This window comes from Lasioglossum baleicum, unplaced genomic scaffold (genome assembly GCF_051020765.1).
Source record: "Lasioglossum baleicum unplaced genomic scaffold, iyLasBale1 scaffold2321, whole genome shotgun sequence".
Taxonomy (NCBI): domain Eukaryota; kingdom Metazoa; phylum Arthropoda; class Insecta; order Hymenoptera; family Halictidae; genus Lasioglossum; species Lasioglossum baleicum.
Genome location: NW_027471380.1, coordinates 13392 through 26117, shown reverse-complemented (window position 1 = coordinate 26117; position 12726 = coordinate 13392). Strand labels below are relative to the sequence as shown.

At 41.0% G+C, this 12726-nt stretch overlaps 1 protein-coding gene across 1 annotated transcript; it reads right to left on the bottom strand.

The window, feature by feature from the left end:
* Positions 1-35: 35 nt before the first annotated feature.
* Positions 36-12007, bottom strand: LOC143221372 (neurobeachin-like; the record flags this gene model as incomplete). The annotated part of the gene is made up of 21 exons (XM_076446841.1): positions 11993-12007; positions 11110-11236; positions 10917-11017; positions 10633-10728; positions 9075-9196; positions 8445-8571; positions 8004-8123; positions 7711-7857; positions 7285-7392; positions 6302-6442; positions 5517-5662; positions 5197-5410; positions 3162-3414; positions 2944-3086; positions 2674-2867; positions 2494-2602; positions 2342-2423; positions 1941-2257; positions 1652-1873; positions 531-1304; positions 36-437 (listed from the first exon to the last, which is right to left on the bottom strand). Coding segments are annotated over exons 1-21 (3960 nt in total), but the record flags the coding sequence as incomplete, so codon positions are not given.
* Positions 12008-12726: the final 719 nt, after the last annotated feature.

Here is a 12726-nt window from a genome sequence, read left to right as displayed (position 1 = left end):
ACGGCTTCCTCGATATCGTTCCCGTTGTTCTCAACGTCAACGCTCGATTCCTCCGTGTTCTCGGTGTTCTCGGCCACACTGTCTTCGATCTTATCTCCCTCTTTCGACTTTATGTCGCCTATATTATCCTGGTTCTCCGTCGGTGTTAAGTACGCCTCTGAGGTATCGCTGTCGATCACTTCTCGATCGTTCTCCAATTGCAGCTTCTCGATGTCCTTAATGGTCAATGGCTCTGGTGTCTCGCTAGAGAAAACAGGTGACGCAGCTTCCGAGTCAACTTGCTCCGTTGAAACAACGACGTCCGTTGACGTCTCGTCTGTCTTCTCTTGGTCTGTCTGTTTCGATTTCTCGGAAACTTCCGTAGTGTCAGAAGGAACCTCGTCATTCGGAGCGATGTTTTCCTTCGCGTTTGATTTTTCTATACTCGTCTCTTCGTCCTTCTTCGCGCAAGTCTCAGCCTCGTTTTCAGCATCGACTTCAACATCCGCTTCAGCTTCGGCTTCAACCTCAATTGCCGTCTCAGCTTCGACTTCGGTTTCGGTTTCGCCTTCGGTCTCGGCTTCGACTTCGTTTTCCGCTTCAGCTTCGGCTTCCACTTCGGTTTCAGCCTCTACTTCGGCTTCGACTTTAGCCTCGCATTCAGCTTCGCCTTCTGCTTCGGCTTCCACCTCGGTTTCGACTTCGGCTTCAGCTTCGGCCTCCGCTTCGGCACGAACTTCAAGTTCGGTTTCATTTCCCGACTTTTGTACATTGGAAGTAACAGCATCACACGCGTCTGCGTTGCTCTTAGATGTTGCTACGGTCTCGTCAGATTGCTCGACTTCTTCCTGTTTAGTCTGTACGCTTTGTTCCGTTTGTTCAGCCGAGGAGGACTGAGAGACGGTTTCGTTTTGTACTTTCTGCTCTGGGCGTTCGTCGTCTTTCTTAAGAACCTCCTGCACCGCCATCGAATCTGGACTGGAACCTTCGATCTTGTGAACTTCGCTGTAGAAGTCGCTGGAGCTTTCTATCGATATCGCTTCGCTAGTCTCCTGGGTGGTTGGAATGGAGATTGCTTCGCTGTTTCCTTCTTCGAGGATCGTCGGCGTGTCCGTGTGAATTTCTCGCGCTGTTGTCGGTGTTTCGGGTTTGTCACTTAATCTGGAGTCCAATGATATCGCTTCGCTCGACTGCGCGGTATCCAGAGTCTCGCTATGCGACTTCACGATCGCCGGGCTGCCGTCGCTTTCGGTATTGTCTATCGAGTTCAAATCGCAACTGCAGGACTCTTCCAACCGGTCGTTGTTCTCGGTCGCATCGAACTCCTGGAAATGCAAAATTGCACGATTAAAACCGCATTGTCCGCGTATGCACCGTATCTACAATTGATAGAAAACTGTCAACGTCTACCAGTGCCTGTGTTGTACATAACGATATTAAAAACCTGCTATATCACATTCCGGATAAATATTTAAGTCTCCCACGAAACAGGAGAATGAAATATTCCTATACGTTCAATTTCTTAATCTTTTCTCTCGATCTTAATACATCTGATAACTCTCTAAGTATCCCTAACTATTTCCCTTTTCTTGGATTTTAGAATTTCTCAGCATAAATTTATTTGATACACGGAACCTGCTACAGAACTTAATTCCCTAACTTTATATCCAACCTTATAATTCCTTTCTATGTGTTGTACTTCGTGATTCTGTTGATTGCCCCAGGGTGATGGTTTGTTATACCCATTATTCCCTGAATGCTGCTGATCCCAGCCGGAGATAGTGCTGATTGGCCTTTGCCGTCTTAACTCGGGATCCGTGATGTTATCTGAGCGTTGCTTCTCGTAATGCTCGTACATCTGAGCGAACTGAAGCTTGAATTCCTCATAGGATACCTGGAACAGACGAGAGTCACGTGAACGTCGACTGCCTTTAATTTCGCATCAGTTTCCAGATATTTACCTTGGAGTGCACGATGGACAGGGTATCTATCCACACGCGCCATCCGCCGCACTCGTATCTCATAGCGTGATGTAAAAGCATACGAAACAACGAGTACACCATATCCGAGATCTTTTGTTCTTCCGTGTTCTTCGGGTGAATGTAGGCCATGGCTATTAGCCACTCCTGCCATATAGACATCTGTAGGATGATTCGTCGATTTTCTCGATTGTTGTTGCACAAAAACGTCATATCCGAGAGGAACAGCTTTTTCACTTCTAACAATTGCTCCGTTTGCTTTGATTGTCGAATTAACGTTGCTACTACATTTGAAATCACTGTGGAAAAACGCAAATGTATAAGTAACTATATTCCATCATGCGTTTCGTGAAATGATAGACAGATTAATTCTTAAATCTTACTCGGGTTTTCTAAACAATAATGAGACTCCGGTTCAGGGTGCCTGGCGTAAAGAATCTGTTGGCTAATATGTTCTGTCATGATCTGAAAAGATGTTCAGATTAGCGTATCGATTAGACGATAATATCAAAAATGCGAAGCTTCTTCCTTATACCTCGTATAAAACGTTATAAGTTGGTAGCGACAACGTGTCCTCGTTCAGCAATAACCTTTCAGCTAGTAATGTGTACAGATTGTAGGGGTCCATGACGTCTCCTTTCCGTCTGTAATGCGAATAGCTCACAGTTTATGTCGACTAAGTATTCGTATTAACGTTTAAAATTAAACCACGCACTTGGGTGTACTGCGACTTAAAAAGAATTTCCCCAATAACTTTAGCGCTTGTAAACGTATAAGTTGGCTTTCGGCTGCCAACAGCTTGAAAACCGTGGTGACGCCATGCTTGGCATCGAAAGCAGGCACCATAGACGACGGGTGCTCTGACATTAAAGATATAAGCATTTGCAAAACGTCGTGTAAATTCTCGTCCTGTAAACAGACACAGATCCAATTATCACCGCAGGATTCTTCATCGGTTTATAGTCATCAGGGACGAGAAACTCACCTCGTGTATTGTCGTTAGGTAATTCAAAATACTTTGCAGCTCGTCATCCTTCACTCCATGCCCGATCATGATCAATTGTTTCAGAAATAACAAAATATAAGAACGTATTGTCAAAATATCCTTCTGCTGGGGCCGCGGTCCGTCTGCAACCAGACAAACAATTAGATCATCCATTGATCACGCGTCTATGAGCTTGTTAAACTTCCACGTATACTCACCGAGTCCTTTGGGCGTGATTCCACTCTTAGCTCGAGGATTGACAACCCAGTAGTAGTACTTAAGCGTGTGCACCGTTTGTAATACTGTGGAGACTCTCCTCACATTAGAATATATTTGCGTGTCACTGAGGAACTCTGTGGCCAAGTATGAATAAAGCCGTGTTTGCACCGGCGCCGGTGTATATATCCACAGAGCGGGATTAAAAAGGACGTGGTCCAATAGCTGCCATGTTAGGAATGAAAAGTAAAACGACTACATCACCATGGATCTGCCTGTTCTTCGGACACACCAATCTAGCCGACTTTTATGTGTTCCTATGTGGTCTTTTATCCCTGCTTCTCGGGTACGTTTCCCTCGTTTCATGGATACTCGATGGAAATAAAATAATCGTACCAGTTGGCTATCTCGTACGAGCGTCGTCTCGTTAAGGGATATTCAGAGTAGGAACTTAACATGTACTGTGCAAGAGACTGTGTATCGTAAGACGGAAGCACACAGGGAAGAACTTAAAATAAGAAAGGAAGAAAGAGAGAGACAGAGTGTGCCGATAAATTCATCGTAAGTTCACGACAATTATCATAAAAAGAAACGTAGATCGAGGAGAATAGAGAGTGGACAGTCCATGTCGAACATTCATGCACGGAAAAATTAGTTTGGTAGCTTCGGAGGTAATATTGAGACAAAGTTGAAAAGTCACAGAGAAATTACAGGATCTTGCATTTTCTTCTTGATATTTCTCACTGGAAAATTATATATATATATTTACATATGTATATAATTTTAAAGGAACACTGACACGATGATCTTCCTTTCTTTCATGATCTAGCTGTTCACCGCGAGAAAAGGATGTCCCAATATTTATCTGTGCGCATAGAAATGAAAATAATGAAAAGAGCTTTCTTGAAGGCGATAGGCATCCTCGACAGAGTACGGAAGCGAAGTATCAGAGGTTGGAAGAAAGGACAGTATTGTCATAAGTACGCTCTCGTGTAGCACCGTTTCGAACAGAAACTCAGACAGATCGGGCACAGCAAAGAGAATAATCTTTCTTCAGCGTTGCAAGAAACAATAAAAGTAGAGGTTCTCGAATGGAAGCAATTTAGTGTGAACAAAAATATTTTGCGTAGCCATATTATGAAATCAGGAAGCCTAAAAGTCGGTAGATTGCATGCGATCCAAAGATTCGAGTAGCATAATGTCGTTTCACGAGGAAAATATAATAGTTCATGCTTGAAATCGTGATGCATCGTAAACGGATCAAACCGACGAACGAAAATATACACATACATTATAAGTAGCATGTAACATACAAGAGCAGTCTACGAGCAGGTCTTTATCGTACAAGCTATTTGCAACAGGTATCGTACGGAATAGGTATAATAGATACAGAGTAAAATATAATATGGCGCAATCGGGTCTCATGATCCTTCGGTTCATGCTATCGTATATCGCGGGTGAAACGAAAAAAAAGAAAAAAAATAGGAAAATGGACGATAGAGGGTTGTGAATGCACCATAACATATGGAGTTTTCTCGAGAGACTCGCTAGGATGTGTCAACCATGATCTTGCTAGGGGGGGAGGTTAAACATAAACTATCATTGGAGATACAAACCCTAATAAATGAACGAGGTTTTCTAATTATGCGATTAACCGTGGTCTCGTACAGGTTGTCGGTATGCTTGAGTACTTTGATTAAGTTGAAAATAACGTTGAACTCTTAAGATATATTAATTGAGATAATTCATCGCGCGAAATTTTATCGTTTGAAAAATTGTTGAACAACGATGACACCTCGATGAATTATCTTCATTAGCTCGATACACGATACGTGTTTACGCGACAGTGATACGTTACTTATTTTCTACTACTTTCGTGCAAGCTAAGCTCTTGCATACGTATCTTCGTAAATCTACATCGACTCGACTGAACTCCGATCACTAACTCTCATCCAAAGATAACTTAACGCTAAACACGCTTAACTCTAATTTTAACCTTAATCCGTACGAGAATTGAACTAATGACTAAATCGATACCTGTTTCAGTAACAAGTCGCTGTTGACGCTGAGACACGTGACCAGGTGCTTCGTGAGATCCAGGAAGGAGGTGAGGACTTCCGTTGTAAGGTGGTCCCTGCTCGCTCTCTGCAGCATGTAGCTGATTACCAGAAAGCCACGGTTTTGTACCATGTGTTGTTGCACGGTTTCCGAACTTTCCACGAGATCGCAAATAAACCCCAACAGTTTCGAACTAAAATTCGAATTGGATCGTTACGAGGTCGTTACAATACGATACCGGCGAGGCACGAGCCGAATGTTCGTTTCACTTGTTATAAAATGTTACAGTATATATTTACCATAAAGTTGGATCTCGTTTAACATCGTTGGGCGCTATGCAATCGTAAGGCATATCTAGTTGCGAGAACAAAGGGAACAACACTTGAATGCCACCAATCGAGTTTAACGTGCTATGAATGGAATGCGTGATGACAGCTTTAACATCCTACAAATAGACAGCAAAAGGTTCGATCACTCGTTTTCCATATATATGTACATAGTCTGTAGCTCGATGTTCTACATTCGGCTGTGAAAAAAAATTCGAACGCTTGGGAAAAAAAGTAGTTTCCGATTTCTCCATGGAAGAAGAACTCTGTTCGAGGATGACTTTTCGAAATAAAAATTCGACGCGGAAGTTATATCTTTTACGCGTACTTTTTTTCCACCTCGAGTTTCGACTTTTCCAATTTTTTGCGGTAATATTAATTTATACGAAATATCCAACGATTGTAAAGTGATCCCTTAAGGATCGTAAAATTTCCTTCCTTTCTGCTGTAAAATTTAAATGTAAAATACCAGCTTTTTTGAATTATTTTATGCTAGATGATAAAATGCACTAAAATATAGTAATAAAAAAATGTACGATTTTTTTATCGATTCTCGCAGAATAATTCGATCCTCAAGGGGTTAACGAAGATAATTAAATAAAAAGATTATTTATTCAAAACACGAAAGCGGAGCGAAAGATGTCTTCGAGTAAAAATTTGTAAAAACTAATCGGATAAACGACCAATTCTTTTTTCACGTCAGATTTGCCGAGCGTTGAATTCTTCTTACACCCAATTACGAGTGTTTGGTGTCATACCTGCATCATAAGGGCGTGTGGTGTATGTATAAAATAGGAGACGTTGCCTTTCGGTGCGCTTTGCAAGCAAAGCTGAGAATCCGTTGCTACCGGATTGTACATGAACGCAATCGCATTCGACAGCTTGCCATCGTAAAGCACCTATAAAATTGCGTTGTTAAGATTGTTTACGTGTCTTCTCGATTGCATCTCTTAGAGTCATTCCACTACGTTTAGTCACAATTCGTCTCTGAAAGTTTTCTCAATAACCACGAACGTGTAACCGCATGTAAAATCCTTTTGTCCCCTCTATTCCTCCCGAAAAATAGCGAACTTTCAAAGTCGATGATGACCATTCGAATCGATGTCTACGTGTTAAACAGACAGACACGTGCCACACACCACAAACGAGACTGTGTTAAATCTTGAAACACACATTTACAGACTTAACACCCTTTCGAGAGTCGGGTTTCTCCACCAGTGTACCTTGCTGAATAACGTTACTCAAACCGTGTAACTGGTACAAAGCACTGTACACATATTCGTATTATCTAAGGAAAAAATGTGTAAGATACACGCATCACAGCAAAATCATCAAACAGACAGGTTCTCGAAGGAACGTAACTAATTCAACAGGCTGTAAATTAACCAGGGCAATTGCTATTACGTCTACATCGCAAGAAAGCGTCAGGCAAAACACAGAGGATGGCTCGCGTGGAAACGAGATGTGTATACGAACTAGGGAAAAAACACCAAAAAAAAAGAAAGAAAAAATGGGAGAAACGAAAGAAAAATCCACAAATAAGCAAATTATGCAGTCGATGGATACAAACGTCATTTGCAACGTCCAACGGAACGTCACCTTCTGGGTTAAAAGATATTTATTCGTAGTGGTAGTCGATAATCGGGGTAATTACCTCTGACGAACTCGAACGCAGTAACAGAGCGATTAAACAATGTGCAAATCAAATGTAAACGGGAGGAAAATAAAATAAAATGCTTACAGTTTGCATACTTTGGTCCACCATGCTCGTGAGCTCCGGCTCATCACTCACCCTTTTGTGATTCTCAGACAGATTCATGTAACACTCGTTGTCAAAACGAAACTGACTCTGTGAACAGAACGCAACGGGAACGCGGGTTGTTGAATATGTAACGAATCTGCGCGAATTCCGGGCGAGCCTTTGCAAGGAAAATGGCGAAATTGCTAGAGAAAATTAAAGACTCTCGCGGAAGGCTCATAAAGGGGAATTCTTTTTAAATAATAACGTTTCCTCGTGTCTCTGTGCAGTTCGGATTTTCGGAGCATGAATCCCGTGTAAAGAAATTCAGAGATATTCATAATTACAAAGAGAAAGGGAAGAGAATCTAGTAGCGAGCTTTTTAGATTCGTTATCTGAGCAAACTTTTATTTTCCCAGGCTAGCGTACCTTATATCCCGGGCCCAGTCTGTGCATAGCGCATATCTGATGCGTCGTCAGAGCTTCACTGAACAGATAAATAGCGCTCATTTGTCCGCAGAACACTCGCTCCTCGTCCAGTTCCGGCGTAGCTCCTATGTAACATCTGTCAAAGACCTGCAAACAAGGTAACACGTGTCCCTCTTCAACCAGCGGACATCTCGTGACCGCGAGCCGCCATTTTTATGCGTTTCAATCGAATTAATCGCGGCCGGCAAACACAGACCATTAATAGGCAATATTGAATACGTGAATTCACTTACGTCGTTTGTCGAAACGAACCACGCCATTTCGCTACTCGAAGCCAATTGACCGTTGACCAAACATTTAACTTCGCTCTTCGTCCACCTATTATATATGTACACTACGGCGATCATATACCACTGTGAAAATAAATGTCATTGGTCCTGTTGAACATATCTTGAACAAATCGTCGGCTGAGATTAAAACACGTTCAATGAACGCGACAATTTCTCAACGCTCTTCCGATTACGGTCGATTCGAAATTTAATATTTGCAAGAGATAGATTGAAAAAGAAGATAATATTAAGATTAGAATTAAGGATTTAACACCAAGTTTTAAAAGATCTAACCGTTTTTAAATTTTTAATCTGGAATTTCACGTTTGACGCGATCGCTTCGAAATTAGGTGAAGCATTTTCGAAAAAAATTTCTTATAAAAGTGTCGCGTGGGTATGACGTACCTTTCGTGGTTGGAATTCATATTTGACACAATGCTGGATGCCCTTTCCCTTCACTTTCATAGAGGTGAGGACCAAGCAGTTCCCCACGAAATGTGCGGAGTATCCCACTCCCTTGCTAGTTTTAAAACTGCGAACAGAGAACGCGGAGCGTTTCGATGAAAACAATCGTTAAGGGGTACACCGTCCGTGAAAATTCATCAACGATCCCCTTTCTATTCCGCGTGGTTTCAGCCCCCTCCCGTTCTACTCCTATCCTTCGAAATAACGATGTATTTTATAAAATGGGAACAACGGTTGTCGGTTGTATGGAAATCGAATTGTTTCCGCGTGAAGGAATGCGATCAAATTGCTGCACGACGCGACGCTCCGATGATGGGAGGCCTTTTTTTCGCGCCAACTCAAACGGAGCTGCGTTTAATCAAATTCGAACTTCCGAGCCGAAAGAGCTTCGTAGGTTCCTTTCTCAGAGCCCTCGATTTTCGCGCTTCTTCCCCCGCTTTGCCGCGACACGGGCCCCTCTGTCTCGCTTGCTCTCGAAGGTCAGTAATGTAAACGATTCTTTAAGGCAGCAGCAGCCACTTCGATTCGAGAGTGTTCCCGCAAGAGGGCTTGATGTAAGAGACCACTTACCAGTAGAGGTACGGCTTTTCTCGTTCGATATTAACGGAGTTGATGGGGTCCAAACGGAACCACGTGGTAAACGAGAAACCATTCTCGTGTGGCCACTTCGCGAGTGGTGGCAGCACGATCGCCTGAGAGAGTCGGTGCAGAAATAAGTAAATAAGATGAGAGAAAATTAGAATTTTGTCGATAATTGTCTTAACACTGCAACTACCAAAGGGCCCAAAATATTTTCAGATATTTTATTTTTACCATTTATAAAAACATATATCTTACTTTAATGTTAGACTTATAAGAAGTGATTAAATATATTATACGCAAACGGTGATAATTGTTTAGCAATATTAATTTTGCCAAAATCTGCGAAAGTAAAATATCCACAAGTCATTTTGATCCTTTTGGTAGTTCTAGGCTTTCATCATTAAAACGTTTGAATATTAGGACCTTCGAATAATACATTGCTATGATCTCAATAAAACTTTTGATAAATTTCTTGCAATGGAGAAAATTACGAGGAGTTGTTAGCAGTATGTTTGAAATTTACGTCCTTTGAAATTGAGAAACTGAACTGGTGTGAGAAAATCTAGTCAAGGTTAAACGCATTGCTGTAATTAGTATTTCCTTAGGATCTTCGCGAGCAGAGATTACCCCGAATATTCGTTTAAAATGAGCGACTTAGATATATCCTTGGAAGGTAACAACTTGGCTTAAAGTTCGTAGAAGACACTTCTACTTTGACTTGTACTCTTTCAAAGTTGTACATTAGAGAAAACGTTCGAAACAGTTCCCTCGAATAGAAAACTTCTTTTCCTTAACGTACTCTATCATATCGAAAGTTTCTGTCTCGAGGAGAACTCATTGAATGACTACAAACGTCTCCTGCACCGGACGACATCTGTTTCCATGGATTTTTCTAAAGTTTCGTGTATTTGAGCCATCTTCATCTTCCCTTTCGAACTTGATACAAATAGCTGCCATACCAATGGTAAAGCGAGCTATATTCTCACTCATAAACAATATGTTTGCGTATATCTTTTGAAAAATTTGGCTAGGTAATTCGAAAGCGTTTTGTTTAACTCCGCAAGAAAAAAAAAACTTTTTTAACGCTATCGTAAATAGAAAACAATTACGAAATTTGACATTGAAAAGTATCGCTGCGTTTTTTGAAATTGTAAATTTGAGGTATGTCAAATAAACTGTATCTCAACTAGTCCAAAATAAAAATAAAAAGAAACAAGCAATCTCTAAATAATTTAATCTGATATTTAAACTACATATCGAACTTTATTTCACGCGTTGCCGTAAAGATATTTAACGTTTAACCTTGATCGAGTTCCAAAGATTTTACCAATAATTCCAATAATTTCCCAACTGCTACGTCCGTTTAGAATTCGACCGATCGAAGAATCAATGCGTCATTTGATTCAGAGGATTAAGCGCGAGTGGAAGTTCCGTGAAACAAGGCGAATTTTCTTATCGAAAGTTTAATAGAGTTCAGTTCGACGAGGCCGTAACAGGGATATCCGGCGGGAAGGACCAGCGGAGAAAAGGATGGAAATCGACTTACCGATCCCTTTTTTCCTGGGAAGCTGAAGAACACGTCGGGCCCGTTCCGTTGCGGCATCTGGCGGAGAACGTTTAACAGTTTCGCCGAATGTCGTGGCTGTGACACAAACAAGAACAACGATGAGACTCTGCGAGATACGTCACTTTGAACAAGCATAGAAAAATGAGACGAAGACAGAGCTGCGTCCACAGGTGAAAAGTTTCGTCCCTTTTCCTCTAATATGAGACCGAAACTTTCCTCCAAGAGGAAGGGAAAGTTTTTTCTATTTTCTCGCGGATTCTTACCCATTTTCCCTTTACGGCTTTCATAGCACCGAATAGAAGTTTCAACTCCTTCACCGTTATACTATAGCTGGCCAGTACTCCGAGCATGTCGATCAGTAAATCTGTCGAACAGAGGCAAATCGACCCGTGTGTAAATCGCATGTGTGGACTTAATATACGTGAACAGGGCTAGAATCACGTGATAAGGATTTACCTGCGACAACAGTATCGGCTCGGGACAATCGAAGCAGCACATGTTCGATGAGGTTTACGTCTGTACACGCTTGTAAATTTCGCACGCTCTTCCTCAAAATGGCAATGAACACGCTCCATATTTCGGCCTGGAACAAATACGTATAGAAAGTGAGAAAAACGTATTTATCAAAAAACAGTATCATAAATATTTCACGAATTTTTTCCGTTATCATTCTAAATAACGAAATTGGGTTGCGAGGTTCATAATATTTTCCAATAAAATTGTCGTTTAATTAAAATTTGTATAAGATTTGGAAATAATTATCAAATTATTTTTGGGTTAAGGTTAAGCTATTTAGTTTCATTTTCAGACCATTTCAATGATTTCATTCCAATCCACTGATGATCTTTATCGAATAAAATACAGACAGAAGTCGAATCTGAGGAAATAAAGTAACCTAACCTAACCTAAAACTGTTTCGTGCCGTTCATATAATTTAATTATACCAACTATAGAATAAATTTATAATAAATTCCAAGTTTTATTATTTTATTTTATTCCAAGTTCTCTTAGCTGAATCAAAGAGTTGCATATATTTGTGTCGAGAAAATTACACCGACATAGATTACATAACCTAAATGTAATTCGAATTTTGTCATCTTCTTTGGGCAACCTCTCCACTAGATGTCGCCAGTAAAGAACAAAAACCGAACTTCGCTATCCATTACAAGTCACAGAAGCATTAACGGATGCATTAGCACGTGCCTGAACGACAACCGTAAGGCGTGCCGCAGTGCAGGTAGTTAATATCCAAACTACTATACAGCACCAACTAAAGTTGTCCGAGCTAGATCAGAGATCAAAAGTGAACCAGCCAACTCGCTTAATCCGTAACTAATACGTGGTCTGAAGTCATGACATAATCGCGGAAGGGCCGAAAGCAAGAGGATGCCGAACGGAAAAGCATCCAGCGGTCGTCGCTGAAATCCCGAAAATGCCGCAGAAATTTCGCCGGCTTGGAATAGCCGAAGTTTCGCCGAACGAGAGTTTAAGGGTGTCCTATATCGGATAGCAACGGTTTTTCGTACGTGCATGGAATTAGAGGAACCTCGCGATTAAAGTTAATCCCCGAGGGAAAGACGTTTTGTATAGGTCATTCGGGATAAGGCCTCCCTGTAGATCCGTGACAATCTCGTCCACGTGGATGCTAGAATGAACGACGCAGAGATGTGGATCTACGATCTTCCTGGAGATTACGAGGGATTGGCTCTAAATTGTATGACGGTAATGAGCGAACAGCGACTTTGAAATATAATGGATATTAAGTTTATTGGTACACCGATGTTGACATTTTGATATTTGTTTACAGAACAGTCTTGCCTAAATCTATTAAATTTTTCATAATCTGTTATGAAAGGTAAAACAGGAGGAGATATTCGAAAAATACTTAGATCAAGTGCACTATATATGATGTTAGTTATTGAGAATATAGACATTATTTGAAAATACTTAATATTTCTTTCAGATGAATAGCTTTGTTTACATTCGAATGAATCGAGAAATTAAGGAAATAATTTAAATGAAAGGGTCTGATTATGAGAGGAAAGGTGCTTGAGGGAAAATAAAAGACGTTGG